This window comes from Myotis lucifugus, unplaced genomic scaffold, assembly GCF_000147115.1.
Source record: "Myotis lucifugus unplaced genomic scaffold, Myoluc2.0 scaffold_169, whole genome shotgun sequence".
Classification (NCBI taxonomy): Eukaryota; Metazoa; Chordata; class Mammalia; order Chiroptera; family Vespertilionidae; genus Myotis; species Myotis lucifugus.
In genome coordinates, this window is record NW_005871217.1 from 759056 (window position 1) to 776445 (window position 17390).

Genomic DNA, 17390 nt, shown 5'->3' on the forward strand with positions numbered 1-17390 from the left:
ACAGGTAATTAAGTAATTTGCTCAGCGATAGAGGATTCAAACTTAGGCAGGCTGGCTCCAGATCCATTATATTTATTTTTCTTAATCCTCACCCGAGGATACTTTTTCCATTGATTTTTAGAGAGAGTGGAAAGGAGGGGGAGAGACACAGAGAGAGAAAAACATCGATGTGAGAGAGACACATTGATTGCTTGCCTCCTGCACGTGGCCCTGGGGGATCCAGCCTGCAACCGAGGTACGTGTCCTTTACCGGAATCGAACCCAAGACTCTTCAGTCCACGGGCCATAGCTTTATCCACTGAGCCAAAGCAGCTAGGGCTGGAATCCATTTTTTAACTTCCATTTATCTTACCCCATTCCTCAACATGAGTCCTCCAATCCAAAAAGATCTGCTCATTCATTCATTCACTCACTCAACACTGAATAAACACATGTTTAACACAGTGGGGATACAAAGTTAAATTAGATATATCCCCACCCTTGAGGCCCTTATAGTTTAATAAGCCACAGAAAATTATACTTATAAGTACCCTGGGAGGATGCTATGAAAGCACAGAAGGATACTGAAATAAATTGGTGGTAGGTGGTGTGAAGGGGTATTAGGTAAAGCATCTCAGAAGACGGTGTGATTCCCAATGGGCAGAGGGAATAGCTTGTGCAAAGGCACAGAGGCATCTGATACACTGAGTGAACTATGAGTACCACAATGCAACAGTGTGGCTGGTATAAAGGGCCTGCATGAGGGGCCAGCAGGAACTCAGGGAGAAGAGGTGACCAGAGACCACCAGATCAAGAGGGCCTTGTATGTGTATCAAGTTCTCTTCTGGAATGCCTCCCTGTGTCCTCCAAATGCTTAGTCTGCAAAACCCCTCCCCAATTTCAAAACCTCTTCTTTAAGGCCATCCCTGATAACCGAAATAGAAATAAGCTCCTTAAAAAGTACTAAGAGTAGTTTTCACACTTTTAATGAACTTATCTGTTTATTTAAAGCATAATTCCTTTTCTTTTCAATTACATTTTACATGGCACTAGGATATACATTACAGAGAAAAGTTCTGATCAAAGAAGAGCCACCTGGCCTGCGTGGTCTCCTGGCTCCCAACAATAACCATCAAAACACTTGCAAGCAACTCCAACGTGCCATCAGCCATCATATTAAAAACATAATTCTATTAAATTTTATTTAAATAGGGTATAATTACTTAAATATATAAATACTTAACAATTTCATTTGATTTAAATAGCAATTTAAATAACAATTTCATTTTTATTTAAATGAAAGTTAGAGGATATGAGTTTGCATCTTGTCTCCTCCATTTACTGGCTGTATTATCCTGGACTAGTCACTTAAAGACAGCCTCATTTTCTTCACCTGTAAAATGATGAAAATATAACCTTTTGAAAAGGGGTACTGGGAAGATTACATGAGACACTGTACAAATGCAGCACCTAACATAAAACAGATGCTCAATAATAAATGTTCTAAGCTACAGGAAGTGGCACGAGGCATTAGCGGGATGTCGATAAGGAGATAAACATAAGATTCCCCTCTAACTACTCCGATGGTTGCTGAGCACATTATACATATTAAACAACTTTGTAAACTTTAACATGCTTAAAGGTCAATTTGATTGTAGTGAAGTGATCCTTTAAAACAAAAATTAGTGGGTGATGTTTTCTTGGGAAGCAAGGGGACAAGATTAAGATCCAATTTTTGGGCCTGGCCGGCGTGGCTCAGTGGTTGAGCACTCACCTATGAACTATAAGTTCACAGTTCGATTCCCGGTCAGAGCACATGCCCAGGCTGGGGGCTTGATCCCCAGTGTGGGGTGTGCAGGAAGAAGCCAATCAATGATTCTCTCATCATTAATGTTTCTCTCTCTCTCCCTCTCCCTTCCTCTCTGAAATCAATTAAAAATGTATTTTTTAAAATTTTTTAAAAGATTCAATTTTTGATATAGAGGACAAGAAAAAAAAAGCAAATTGCTGTACTGGTAAATGGCTAAGAACTTGAGTATACTCAATTGAGTCACCTCCTTGGAATTTCATGTGAAGGCAAATGTTCTTACTCAAGGACAGACCTGGTCCTTCCCATCTGAGAGGTTTTTACATACCCAGAAAAGCAAGGGCTTTTCTCTGGTCCCCTATTTTCTTTCATGTCAACTGTGTAACATGTGCAATGAGCTTCTCATTGAGCTGGGATGGGAAGGATACAGGAGGGACTAGAATACAGTCATGGGTAAAGATCAAAGAATTCCCACTCCCCAGTGAGACAACAGTGGGAGCCTATCAGCTTGAAGGTCTGAGCTTTGAGGCTCTAAGTGAAACTAGGATCATAGGAGGGCCATTGCTTGAGTGTCAGCACCTACCTGCTGGGCCAGCTTTGCAGCTGCTGCAGCCAAACCTGTCTCAATGGAAGCTACCCGGGTCCCCTCCCGCACAGGACGATCCTGCTTTGGCAGAGTTGGGGTCACACGGGCTGCAGAGGAAAGAGGATGAAGACATTTATCTGAATGCTAACCATATCCCCTACCTCTGAGCTCCCCAAAGATGATCACACTGGTCTTTGTACTTCTGGCTTTAACAAAGCCAGATTTTGCTTCCCATCATGTAAGAAAATAACTCACAGATGCCTAAAGTACACAGAGCACATACTTATTAAAGGATAAAAGTTAATCTCCTTAAATTGGCAGTTAAGGTTGTACATCTTCTGCTCCAGGCCTACCTACCACACCAACCTTATTTCTGCACCCATATTCTCAGATTCTCCAGACAAAATGGCTTCCTCATTACACCTTCAGAATATGTACAGCTCATCTTCTCTCCCTGTGCCTTCTTCCTTATCATCCACACTGCCTGGAGTACCCTCTTCCCTTTTGTCCACATCTTCAAAACCTTCAAAGGTAAGCCAAAACCAACCTACTATGCAAGCCTCTAGTAACTTTCTGGCTCCTTTCCCCTGAACTTAAAATATGTACATGTCCCTTAATATATTAATTTCACCATCTTGTCTTGTTCCCTAATGTTGATGTGTGTTATTTTGTCCACTCAGCCAAGCTATGAGCTACTGGAGATCAGCTTCTTGTACAACCCTTTTATAATGAACAATCTTGAATCAAAAAATACTCATCTCACATTTTACATAGGAATTGTATTCCAGTATAACCAAACAGCATCAGATGACGAGGAAAGCTCTTTACAGAAGAATGCCAGCTGATAAATGCAGAATGAATGACAGAATTAGGAAATCACAGGTTTGCAAGCCCTAATGAAACAACTGATTCTAGGGCACTGGATATTCACACAGCACCAGAGTATTACCTCACATGTTATTTGCTAGTCTCAAGAAGAAAAAAACCCCACAACTTTACAAGGGTGATGTCAGGAAATCACCCCCTTGACTCGGTATTAATCTTATTGTCACTAATAGGGAGACAGACAACTTCATGGATCTCCTGATGCAATGCAATAGGAAATTTACAGTAACATCTGAGAAGTAGGGAACATGCAGGAGGCAGCCGATCAATGATTCTCTTACATTGATGTTTCTCTCTCTCTCTCTCCTTCTCCCTTCCTCTCTGAAACCAATAAAACTATTTAAAATATAGAAACAGCCCTGACTGGTTTGGCTCAGTGGATAGAGCGTCGGCCTGCAGACTGAAGGGTCCCAGGTTCGATTCCAGTCAAGGGCATATACCTTGGTTGCAGGCATATCCCCAGTGGGGGGTGTGCAGGAGGCAGCTGATTGATGTTCCTCTCTCATCGATGTTTCTCTCTATCCCTCTCCCTTCCTCGCTGTAAAAAATCAATAAAATATATTTTTAAAATATAGAAACAGCCCGAGCCAGCTTGGCTCAGTGGATAGAGCGTTGGCCTGCAGACTGAAAGGTCCCAGATTCAATTCTGGTCAATGCCGGGGTTGCGGGCTTGATCCCAGTGTGAGCCGTGTAGGAGGCAGCCAATCAATGATTCTCTCTTATCATTGATGTCTCTATCTCTCTTTCCTTCTCCCTTCCTCTCTGAAATCAATAAAAATATAATTTAAAATTATAATAAAATAAATAAATAAAATATAGAAACAGACTCATAGATACAGATAACAAACTGACAGTTGCCAGAGGGGAAGAAGGTTGGGTGAAAAGGGTGAAGGGATGAAGAATTACAGATCTTTAGTCATGAAATAGTTGCAGGGATTTAAATACAGCACAGGAAATATAGACAATAATACTGTAATAACTCTGTATGGTGCTAGGTGGGTACTTGAAGTATGGGGGGGGAACACTTTGTAAAGTTTATGATTGTCTAACCCCCTATGCTGTACACTTGAACCTAATACAAAATAATACTGATTGTAAACTGTAATTGAAAAATAAAATTTAAACAAACACACATAAAAAGAAAAAGTGCTAAATCTTAATGAGGGCAGTGAGCTTTGTGGCATTTTAACTTGTCCTAGACCCATCCAAGACTCCTCAGCTCAGAAGTAGCCTCGAAAGATAAAAGCTTACATTCCCAGTAATACTGGGAACATAAAGGAGCTGGAGCTTTCTTTGAAAGCCTAGTGCTCTAAAGCTTCTCCCCAGGGGGTATTTATCACCAGTATTTAAAGGAAAGTGCTTAATGTCACAGCCCTTAAGAGGATGGATAATAGTTGTGGCAAACAAGACTAACCCAAAGGCTTAAAAAGAAAAGCTGAGCAATGAGCTATCCACTGGGGATTTAAAAAGCTCCCACACATTTTTGGGAATCTAGAAGGCCATAAGCATTCATAGCGTATGATCAGGAAAAACTTGAGAAGGCCCTAAGCACTCACTGTGGCTGACGCTGAGGCTCTAAAAAGCAGGAAGTGAAGCCTTAGGAAAGTTGTAAACTGCCTGCCTGATGTTGAAGACACATAGTGCCCCTTTATCTAGCACTGGGAGACTTACTGACTCCAGGCATTTAAGGAAATCAATGCCCAATCATTAAATGACCACTAAGCTAAATGAGTAGAGACTTCAGTAGCATATACTGAATAAAAAGAATACATACTTTAATGACTTTTCTGAACCAATGCTATAAACAAACAAACTACAAGTAGCAACAAAACAAATCCTGGAAAGTAGAATGGGGCATATCTGATTTCCAGAGTTGCCACATTATTGAAAAGTTCAGATTTCAACAAAAAAATTACAAGATATGCGAAGAAATAAGAAAGAGTAGACATACACAGGAAAATAAGTAACAAATAAACACTGTACCTGATTTCCTAAAGAAAGTTGGATTTACTAGACAAGGACTTTATACCAGCTATTCAAAGCATCTTCAAAGACATAATGTAGACCATGTATAAAGAATTAAAAGTATGCCCTGGCCAGTTTGGCTCAGTGGATAGAGAATCAGCCTGTGAACTCGGGGGTCCTGGGTTCGATTCTGGTCAAGGACATGCCTGGGTTGTGGGCTCGATCCCCAGTGTGGGGCGTGCAGGAGGCAGCCGATCGATGATTCTCTCTCATCACTGATGTTTCTCTCTCTCCCTAGAAGGAACATTTTATAATGAAAAAAGGGTCAATCTATCAATAAGATATAAGTTATAAACATATGTGCACCTAACAAAGGAGTCCCAAAATACATGAAGCAAAAACTGACTGAATTGAAGGGAGAAACATAATTAAACAACAGTTGGAGACTTCAATTCCCACCACTTTCAATAATGGATAGGATAATTAAAAGAACAGCAAGAAAATATACACTTAGGATATCTCAAAACTTCACTAAAATGCCTTAAAAAAAGGATGTGCAAATAGAGCAAAATGTTCATCATTAAATATGGGAGATAAATCTTTGGGTGCCCATCATACTAACCTTTCTAATTTTGTGTATATTTAAAATTTTTCACAATAAAACATTTTAAACATAAAAAAGGAAAAATATTTACTAATTATTCTAGTTCTTGAACCACAGTAACTTGATTATTGCAGCACTGTAGCATATTTAAATCTTATAAGACTAATTCCTTTTCATTTACTTTTTAATTTCAAAATGCTTTAAACTAATCATACCTGTTTACTCTTTTAAATTAATTTCAGAATGAGTTCACCACTAAATTCCATTAGGATTTTGATCTGAGATAGTGTTAAACATATACATTTAATTAATGACCTTTTATTTATTTATTTTTAATTTTTTTTAAAATATACTTTATTGATTTTTTACAGAGAGGAAGGGAGAGGCAGAAACATGGATGAGAGAGAAACATCAATGAGTCGCCTCCTGCACACCCCCTACTGGGGATGTGCCCGCAACCAAGGTACATGTCCTTGACCAGAATCGAACCCAGGACCCTTCAGTCCACAGGCCGACGCTCTATCCACTGAGCCAAACCGGTTAGGGCTAATTAACGACCTTTTAAAATACTCAGTCTTTGTAACCAGGCAAATGGTACACCTTTATTTATTCATAACTTCTTATATGTTCCTCAGTAAAGTTCATGTAGGTTCCACATAGAATCTTAAAATTATTCTTTGGTAATTTATACAATTTTATTACCAATAGAATATTTTTTCTCAGTGGATTATGGTTTTATTAATGATATATAACAATTCTTGTTTTTTTTTGATATCTGGTTTACATTCAGTAATTACCCAATGTATTGAATTCTTATATTAGTTTTAACGGTTTTACAGTTGATTCTCTTGCATTTCCTAATTATACAATCATATTATTTCTTTCACTTGTCAAATACTTATTAAACATCTCACATGTGCCAGGCACTGTACAAGATGCTATAGATATAATAAAGGACTAAAATAAATACTAGTAAGGTTCCTACCGCCAGGGAGCCTCATAGCATGATAATTTGACCTCTTAATTTCCAATAGTTAGGGTTATTTCTGCTTCATTCCTAATTATGCTGTCTAGAACTTCTAGAACAATGCTAATAGCAGTGATGATGGGTATAAGAGGAATACCCTTGGTAGAATGCCTCAGTCTTTTGGGATTAAGAATCCACTTTGAAAATATGATAAAAATTAGCTTTCTATTTACAGAAATATACATGCATATATGTATACATTTAAATTAAAACTACAGAGGTGTTCATTATCTGCTGTCTGAATAGGGAAACAATGGATAAGATCAACTTTTTATATAGAAATATTCAGTTTTTTTTATGTAGAATGAGGGGAAAGTACCACAAACAAAATTACATATGTATACAAAAAATAACTATTTCCTTACTATATAAAAAGGGCAATTTGAAAAGCCTGGAGACATACATGGATAAATGGGCTAAGGTCAGAAATAAAATTTACAAAAGAGCCGAACCGGTTTGGCTCAGTGGATGGAGCGTCGGCCTGTGGACTCAGGGGTCCCAGGTTCGATTCCGGTCAAGGGCATGTACCTTGGTTGCGGGCACATCCCCAGTGGGGGGTGTGCAGGAGGCAGCTGATCGATCTCTCTCATCGATGTTTCTAACTCTCTGTCCCTCTCCCTTCTTCTCTGTAAAAAATCAATAAAAATATATATATAAAAAATTTACAAAAGAAAAAATTCTTATGCTACTATGAACATCAAGGAAATAAAAATTAGTAAGATACTGTTGTTTGCTTGTAAATTACCAAAGATCAAAAAAATATCATGGTGGAGACTGCTAGTTCTCAACCCAGTACCATTTTCCCTTTCTTGCTTTCTTTTTTTTTAAAAAAATGTTTTTATTGATAGCAGGGAGAGGGAGAGAGGAATAGAAACATCAATGATGAGAGATAATTATTGATCAGCTGCCTCCTGCATGCCTCCTATTGGGGATCAAGCTCGCAAGTCAGGCATGTGCCCTGACCAGGAATCAAACCGTGACCTCCTGGTTCATAGGTCAATGCTCAACCAGTGAGCAACAGGGGCTGGACCCTTCCTTGCTTTATGACAAAACACATGACTCTGTGGGACAGAAATGTACCTAGCTAAAGACTACATTTCCTGGCCTGTCTGACAGATAATCTTGGCCATGTGACATAATTTCAGCAAAGATGTTATAAAAAAAAAGACTGTAAAAAAACCCCCACAAAACTGTAACTCATAAAACTGTAACTCAGAGACCTCTGCAGAGGTAAAGCAGCCATCTTGTGACCCTTAGGGGATAAGCATTCACTAAGGATGCCTGATAGGTTACTGTTACTCACAGACAAATACTATTCCTAACTGATATGCTCAATACCTGTAAAGATTTATAAACAATATCCTCACACATGGCTGGTGAGAGTGTACACTAGTACAACCTTTCTGAAAAGCAATTTGGCAATACATACAAAGAGCTTTTAAACACTCATATTAACAAATTGTATTGGCAAGGGTGTAGTGAAATAAGCACTCTCATGCATTGCTTGTGGGTGTGTAAACAGTCTCTAAGATGTAATTATTAAGTGAGAAAGGCACATGACAGTGCATAATGTATGCTTCCAATTGAGTGGGGAAAAAAGAGGGGGGAAATATATATGTGTTTGCTCGTATATGCATAAACTACCTCTGAAAGAATAAACATGAAACTGGTAACAGTAGCTGACTCCAGATGAGAAATTGAAAAGCTGTGGAACAGGGACTGGAGGAACTTTTCACTGTATACAACTACATTTTTTTTCTTTGGCCCATCTAGTCTCATGGAGATCCATCCTAAGTAAATAATCAGAGATACAAACACATAAAAAGATGTTCACCCCAAATGTTATCACTAATTGTGAAAACTTGGGACTAAGCTAAATGCCCCACATCAAAGGAGAAGTTAGGTAAATTAGATATATCAATGAAATAGAATGCTTTGTAACCACTAATATATTATTTATAAATGATGGCATAGGGATGTGCTTAAGATATAATGTTAACTTAAAAGACCAGATATATTCATTGGCTTTAAACTTTTACACTCAACTTCTAGTCAATGTAGGGTTATCATTCTCAAGACAATGTAAAAAACCTTGACAATGTAAATGAAAAAATGTGGCTCATAGAAGGTTGGAGGAAGGAAGGAAAAAGTAGCAGACAGCCCAGCCAGTGTTGGTCAGTGGTTGAGTGTCGGCCTATGAACCAGGAGGTCGTGGATTGATTCCTGGTTAGGGCATATGCCCAGGTTGCAGGCTCGATCCCCAGTGGGGGGCATGCAGAAGGCAGCCAATCAATGATTCTTATCATTTATGTTTCTCTTTCTCCCTTGTCCTTCCTCTCTGAAATCAATAAAAAATATATTTTTTAAAAGCAGTTGTTAAAAAAAAAAAAAGCAGCCGTAATGTCTATATCTTAGAGAGTGGATAATCAAGAGAGATTGTCAGATACTGATGGAAGGAGAAACAGGTTAAGTTAATAAATCAAGAAATTATGTTATAAACTCTATAATATTGAGTTTTGAAGGTAACCACAACAAAAATGAAAACTATGAGGCCCTCACAGGCATGGGATTGTAGGCGGGAAAAACAGGAAGAAGACGACTGCATTTCATCCTAAACTCCTCTATTATTTGATTTGCTACCAGATATACACATTATTTTGAATAAAGGACAAAATAATTTTAAAGTAGGATATATGATTTTATATATAATATGATTTCAATCATAAAAAGAAAAATGTACAAGAAAAAAGACTAGAAGGAAATATATCAACACATTAATAGTGGTTGCTTCTGGGTGGAAGAATCATGAGTGGTTTCTTTTTATACTTTTCTCTATGTTCTGTAGTTTCCAAATTTTCTATTATGCTCATAAGTCAGAAGCTATAGGGGAAAATAAAATCAGAAAATAGGCCTGAGGAAAGAAAAAAGAAATACTTGCTGATTGATGCACTAAGAGAACACTTTCCAGGGCTGCCTTGCCACTTCACACCCCCAAAGCAAAGTAAACACCAGGCCCAAATAAGGCTGGGTGAGGAGAGCAGGCCCTTTATTTACTGGGGAAACATAGGTACAGAGATGCCAGCACCCTCTGTGATGGTCTGCTGTAGTAAAGACCTCAATTTGCTCACATCTCCTTGCATTCATGAGAATTTTGCAGCTCCCTTTCAGGAGATGGAATATACTTCTCCTGGAATCAAGGCTTGGCCATGTAACTTGCTTTGGTCAATGGAACAATAGAAAACATGACACAAGCCAAGACTTGAAGAGACTTTGCACATTGGGGCTTGTCCTCTCGATGCTGGATACCCTCGTGCTTGCTACCTTGTGAAAAAAAAACTTATCAATGAAAGACCACACAGAAAGAGGCCTCAGCCCAACCCAAGTTAGGTCCCAGACACCTGAGGAAGACCTCTGCAGATCATCCAGCCCCAGTCAAGCTGGTCCAGAACAGCAGATCAATCTAGAGAATGATGAGAAATGATTACCTGCTGTTGTTCTAAGCCACTACGTTTTGGGTAGCTGGATAAGCAGCAAAAGCTAACTGACACACCCTCCAATGTGAAAACCACCCGGCCAATAAGATGAATAAAATTCTTTAAAAAAAAATTCTTTTATTATCCTCTAAATTCCATGTCCAACTCAATGATCATCTTCTTTTTTCAAAGATGGCCTCTCAGCGAGTACAGGTGACAATTCGGGCCTTGCAGAGCTCAATAGTCAGCATAATTTCCCTCCTTTGACATTAGTATTACCAAAGGGCTATGACGATGGTAGCAAAATATTCTCAGAAGCCTTAGACTGCTTGCTAAAATCTGTTCAAGGTCTTCTTCATTTCATTTTAAGCCATATAATATCAGAAGCAAAGTGCTCCATTACCTCTGGCTTTGCTGAACTGAGTGCACGAACTGATCATTTTTGCTCCAACACCTAATACCTGGCACACAACAGGCACAGTTTGCTAAATAAACAAATGAGTGACTGAATCATGTCTTCCTATAATTAATATCCCACCTACCTCCAGCCTATTTGTCCCCTAACCACCCCCACACAGTTCAAGGACAGAACACTAGGTCACCTTTAGGACTCCATGGAGCATCATCTGAATTCTTCTTTTTCTTGGGTCGAGATTTCAAAGCAGGGTCGTCATCATCAGATTCCAGGGAAGGGTAAACTGTAGTGAGAGGGAAAAGCAAGATAAACTGAGATCTCATCCACAAGGGTGAAAACAGAAGGATACCTACAACTCAGCTCCTACCACGCCCCCAAAAGCGGACCCTTTACTTAATCCATATTCAACTACAGGAGTCCCTGAATGAGCCACATACTTCTCATGTCTTTCTACCTTTGCACCGCTGCTGCAAATGTCTAATTCATCTAATGATCATCTAATTCTGACTCACTCACCCATCAATTTAGTGAGTAATTTCATGAGATACTTTACTGACCCTGCAAAATTCAGCTTTAGATTTCATTCCCTAAAGCCTTCCCTCACTCTCGTAATCTGATTCAGGTGCCTTCACAGCTCTTCATAGCATCCTGTGCATACCCTTACTGTAGTTATTTATTATATAGTGCTTAAGAGATAATTAGTAAATCTGTCACCCCCAATTTACCAGGAAGACAGGGAAATGTACTGTGTGATTTCAAACAAAGGGAGCCTAACATAATGCAGAGTAGGTGCTCAGAAAGTGTTTGTTGAATTAATGAAAAAAGAATGGTATACACATTATTCACACAAAAAAAGGGAACAAAAAGACTACTTGGCTGAATTAGGAACAAGATTACTGGAACTGAATGTTCTGGATATCAAAACACACATATAAGAGCATCTCATACTATACAAATACACACAAACATCCAGTTTTATCACATTCCCCTTACAATCCACATGCAACACCTATAGAATTTAAGGGGAAAGTGGTCTATAAAAGTCCTATGATGAGGTCAAACTCTGCTGCTGTGGCTAAACCTAAAAGAGAAGCAAAGTGAGATTGAAAACTTCCTCTTAATGACTAGCTTCAAATTTCTCTAGAATTTTACTTCATCAGAGAAATTCAGTCTCCCACCTCTTTCTAGAACAAAGAGTTGGCCAATCTATAATAATAAAAGCGTAATATGCTAATTAGACCGGACAGCCAAACGACGTTCCAGACGTCCTTCCGGTTGACCTTCTGGATGAAGCTGCGGCTGCAAGGGCCGAGCCCCTTGCACAAATTTCGTGCATCGGGCCTCTAGTAGACATATGAAAAGATACTCAAAGTCACTAATCACCAGAGAGATTCGAATTAAAACAACAATGAGGTATCAACTCACAGCTGTCAGAATAGCTATCATCAATAAGTCAACAAATAAGTGCTGGAGAGGATATGGAGAAAAAGGAACCCTAGTGCACCGTTGGTGGGAATGCAGACTGGTGCAGCCACTGTAGAAAACAGTATGGAGTTTCCTCTAAAAATAAAAAATGGTCCTGGCAGGTTTGGCTCAGTGGATAGAGCATCAGCCTGTGAATTGAAGGGTCCTGGGTTCGATTCTGGTCAAGGGCATGTACCTCAGTTACAGCCTCAACTGGGCCCTGGTCAGGCTCATATGGGAAGCAACCAATCGATGTGTGTCTCTCTCACACTGATGTTTTTCTGTCTGTCTCTTCCCCTCCCTTCCACTCTCTAAAAATCAATGGAAAAATATCCTTGGGTGAGGATTTAAAAAAAAAAAAAAAAGAAGGCACTCTTACCCTTTGGGACAGCATGGATGGACCTGGAAATTATTATGCTAAGTGAAATAAGCTAGTTAGAGAAAGACAAATACCATATGATCTTACTTACATGTGGAATCTATTGAACAAAATAGGTCCTGAGGCATGGATGCATAGAATAGACTACCAGATCTCAGAGGGAAGGGGGGAAGAAGAGATGAACCAAAGAACTTATATGCATATATGCATAGCCCATGGACACAGACAATAATATGGGGAAGGCCTGGGGTAGGGTGGGAGCCAGGTGGAGGGAGGCAAAGGGGGTGGATGAGGGACATCTGTAATACTCTCAACAATAAAGATTAAAACATACTCTCAGGAAAAAAAATACTCTCAGCAAAATAAGAATAGAAGTGAACTTTCTTAACCTCATAACCTATAGCTAACATCATAATAGTGCAAAGACTGAATGCTTTCCTCTTAGATTGGGAACAAGGCAAGGGTGTTCACTTTCTTACCACACTGTGTTTGAAATGCTAGCTAGAACAAAAAGGCAAAAAGAAAAAATTACATACAGATTGGAAAAAAAGGAATAAAACTGTCCCTACTTGAGCAGAGGCTAGGTGGAGGGGGACAAAAGGGGGGAAATGAACAACTGTAATAGTGTCAATAATAAAAAAAATTTGCCCCTACTGGCACATGACATGATAATCTATACAAAAGAAAAAAGAATACACCAAAACAACTAGATTGAGTTTACCAAGTTTTCAAGATATAAGGAAAACACACAAAAATCAATCAATCATACACACACACACACACACACACACACACACACACACGATAAACAATTGGGAACCAAGGTTTAAAAAAGATACCATGTCCAATATCACCAAAGAATACAGAGCTTAGGGATAAAGATAAAAAAAACATGTGCAAGGTCTATATGCTGAAAACTATAAAAAACTGATGCAATAAATGTTTAAACAACTAAATATGGAGGGACATACCATGTATATAGATTAGAAAACTCAATATACCTAAGGTGACAATTCTATTGCAGTCATTGTAAAAAATAGTTTGGTGGTTCTTCAAAGAGTAAAATATAGAATTACCATATGACCTAGGAAGTCTATCCTAGGTATCTTCCCAAGAAAAATGAAAACATATGTCCACACAAAAAAATACACACAATTGTGTTTTAGCAATATTATTAATAGCCAAAAGGTAAAAATCCAAATGTCCATCAGCAGATGAATAAATAATCAAATTGTGGCATATCCATACAATGGAATACTATTCAGCCATAGAAAGGAACAAAATGCTGACTCATGCCACAACTTAGATGAACCTTGAAAACATTATGCTAAGTTAAATAAGCCAGACACAGAAGGTCACTTATTATATGATTACTTTTATATGATATATTCATAATAGGTAAATACTGATAGACAGAAAGCAGGTTAGTGGTTACTAGGGAATAAAGGGAAAGGGACATGGGGAACAATTACTTAATGAATACAGGGTGTTTTCTGGGATGATGAAAATATCTTGGGCCCTGGCCAGGTAGCTCAGGTGATTAGAGCACCATCCCAATACGCTAAGGTTATAGGTTTGATCCCCAGTCAGGGCACATACAAGAAGCAACCAATGAATGCATAAATAAATGGAACAACAAATCAATATTTCTCTCTCTCACTAAAAATCAACCAATCAATCAATCAAAAAGAAAATGTCCTGTAAATAGAGAGGGGTAGTAGTTGTACCACACTGTGAATGCACTAAACACTTTAAAATAGTCAATCAGTGGTGAATTTTCTCACAATTACAGATAAAGCCCTAACAACAGATGACCTACAGACAAGTGACAAAAATCATGCAATAGTGCCTTCCATCAGAAAAGAGCAAGTGGTGGCTCTGTTTTCTACAAAATTAAGCTCTGGTAGGAAAGAAGGATGGCTGTGAGAGCAGATGAAGAAGTGAAGACACTTCCCTGTGTTTAAAAAAAGACTGCTGAAGACTAGGCCCTGGCTCACATTTTAATTTGATGAAGCTGGTATGTACCTTAAGCAAATGCCCTCAAGAACCTACGCCTGGAAGAAAGAAGTCCAAGCCCAGGGTTTAAGGCTTCAAAAGATCCACTGACCCTGATGCTGGGTGCAAATTCCAATGGGCTCTAACTGAGCAAGGATTAGTATTAGGATCGTCATTATCTGGGTCAGTGTTTTGGCTTCAAAGCCAAAGAGATTTTGAGGGGTGTGCCCTTAGCCCTCTTTTTCCTGCAAGCTCTATTATTTTACAAATTTTCAGAATGTGGTGTTTTTCAGGAAACAGAGAGGGGTAGTGGTTGCATGCATCCCATTGTAGCAGAAAAGTCTCTGATTAAAGATGTCAGTCTCCATAATTAATCCACAAATACTACGCAATCCTAATAAAAAATCCTAATAAAATTTGACAAGCTGATTCTAAAATCCATCTGGAATAGAAAAAGCTCAATAATGGCCTAGAAATTCTGGAAAAATAAGAACAAGTAGGTTGGTATCTCCTTGTTAAACTGCCTTTCTAGTGTTGCTGGGCAAAGCAGGAGCAGGGAGGGCATGGGAAAGCAGAGGCTGACTGAGCTGTTTGTTCTGAGGGGACCAGTAAGACCAGCTCTGGATGTCTTGGCTGTAGGTGGATGTAACTATCTGCTGAAAGTAGAATGGATGGCCAAGGAACTTGGCACGCCCCCAAGACCAATCACAGCTCAGAACAGAGATGATGGGCTTGATGAGCTTCTGTGGTCTCCTCAGGTGCAAAGCAAGTTCTGCAGAAGGGATTTGCCTTACAAGACACAAGACCTATAGTAACTAATCTATGTGTTATTGCCACAGGAACAAACAAAATGATTTTATGGAACAGAATAATTATAATATCTAACACTTACACAGCACTTACCACGTGCTAGGCAATGTTCTAAGTGCTTTATGTATATTAATTCATTTTAACCCCACAGCAACCTATATGAGGTAGGTACAGAGAGGCTAACTAGCTTGCCAAAGGTCACAAAGCTATTAAGGAACAGAACTTGGAATAAAGAGTAGAAAAAAATATCTAGATTTACATGGGAATTCAGTTTATGACAAAAGTGGAACTTCAAATCAGGGGGATAATGATGAACTAGCCAACAAATGGTATTGGGGCAAATGACTACCCATATGGGGAAAAAAATAAGTTACATTTTTACCTCCCACAATTCACAAAACTTGATTCCAGAAAAAGAGCTAAAATTTTAACTTCTATACAAGTTTTAGGTGAAAATATATGAAAGTCTTCTTACACAAGCTATAAAATACAAAAAAATGGTAAAGATGACTATGTAAAAACTGAAATCTTCTATATGCTTAAAGGATACCATAAATAAATTAAAATACAAGCAACAGACAACAAGAAAATATTTTTCAACACTTCAAGAACATATTAAAAACACTCCAAGAAATGTAGAATAAAGAACTCACAAATCAATAAGAAAAACAAACATCCTAATAGAAAAATGGGTAAAAGACTGAATAGATAATTCACAGAAAAGAAATAAAGAAGAGCCAATAAACATAAAACAAACTGAGACACCATTTTTTGCCATCTGATTTGGCAAAAATAAAAAAGGCTGGTAACATCCACTACTGGTAAGCCTGTGGAGAGACAGGTTTTGCTCATACACTACTCATACACTGGCCATTTTGGAGGGGGATTTGGCACTCTGAACATTTATTTTGTACATACCCTTCAACCCAGCATGTCTAGCCACCCTAGAGAAATGTTAGCTGACACATGGGCTCTAAAGGTTATTTATACGAATTTTCATTGAAGCATTGTTAGAAATAGTAAAATATTAGAAACAACCTGAATGTTAATCAGTAGGAAATGGCTAAACAAATTATGGTACAGCTATGCTATCAGACTACTATGCAGGAGGTATATCTCAATATTGTTGATGAAGTATATCTCTAGGAACTGATACTGAAAGATATCCAAGCAAGCTTTAGAACAATAGACACTAAAGAGCACTACACCTTTATCTATTTATAGCTACATGCAGGTATAAACACAAGAAAATGAAAGGTGTAAATCAAACTGATAACAAAGGTCACCTGCCTCAGATAACCTCAGAGGTGGATGAGTGTTAGTCAAAAGTAACTTTTAGCCCTATCCAGTTTGGCTCGGTGGATAGAGCATCGGCCTGCGGACTGAAGGGTCCAAGGTTCAATTCCAGTCAAGGGCATGTACCTCTGTTGTGGACACATCCCCAGTAGGGGGTGTGCAGGAGGCAGCTGATCAATGTTTCTCTCTCATCGATGTTTCTGACTCTCTATTCCTCTCCATTCCTCTCTGTAAAAAATCAATAAAATATTTTAAAAATCAATAAAATATATATTTTTTAAAAAGTAACTTTTACTTTCTCTGTCTTGTTCTAATTTGGGTCAATAGCACTAATTTTTAAAAAAATAGTATTAAAACAAACGCCTACATTAATGTCATCTATACTATACAAAAAAGTGCTTTATACACTGAAGTACTCAATAAATCTTAGCTTACAAAAATGAGTCATCTCTTAAATGTAAAAAGCCCACCAAAAGGTTATTATAAATACTTTTGCCACGGATGAGCGGAATGACATAGAACACAAAAAATACAGGTGATGGAAGTGAAATAGGCAAGAGGGAAAAAGGTCACCAGCAGGGAAGGTTGGACTAAAAGTGAATGATAACTAATTATAACAGCTACCAATTTCTGAGGATCACCCATGAGCAAGACAGTAGTCAGGTGCTTTGTACAAGTATCATCTCTAATTCTTAAATCAACCTG

The 17390-nt window shown here is 38.4% G+C and overlaps 1 protein-coding gene across 12 annotated transcripts in view; it reads right to left on the minus strand.

Annotated features, from left to right (window-relative positions):
• Positions 1–17390, minus strand: part of PHF8 (PHD finger protein 8) — a 78442-nt gene that overhangs the window by 5519 nt on the left and 55533 nt on the right. For 5 of the 12 annotated variants that reach the window (XR_002831049.1, XM_023759991.1, XM_023759992.1 and 2 more), the window contains 2 exons: positions 10929–11024; positions 2370–2479 (listed from right to left, as the gene is read on the minus strand). Coding sequence is in view for 6 of the 12 variants with exons in the window: in XM_023759991.1 (XP_023615759.1) it covers positions 2370–2479; positions 10929–11024 (206 nt within the window). In the remaining 6 variants the exon portion in view is untranslated. Of the gene's footprint in view, positions 1–1264; positions 1373–2369; positions 2480–9530; positions 10314–10928; positions 11025–17390 lie in introns of those variants that run through there. The other 7 variants (XM_023759993.1, XR_002831051.1, XR_002831053.1 and 4 more) reach the window with 7 other exon arrangements.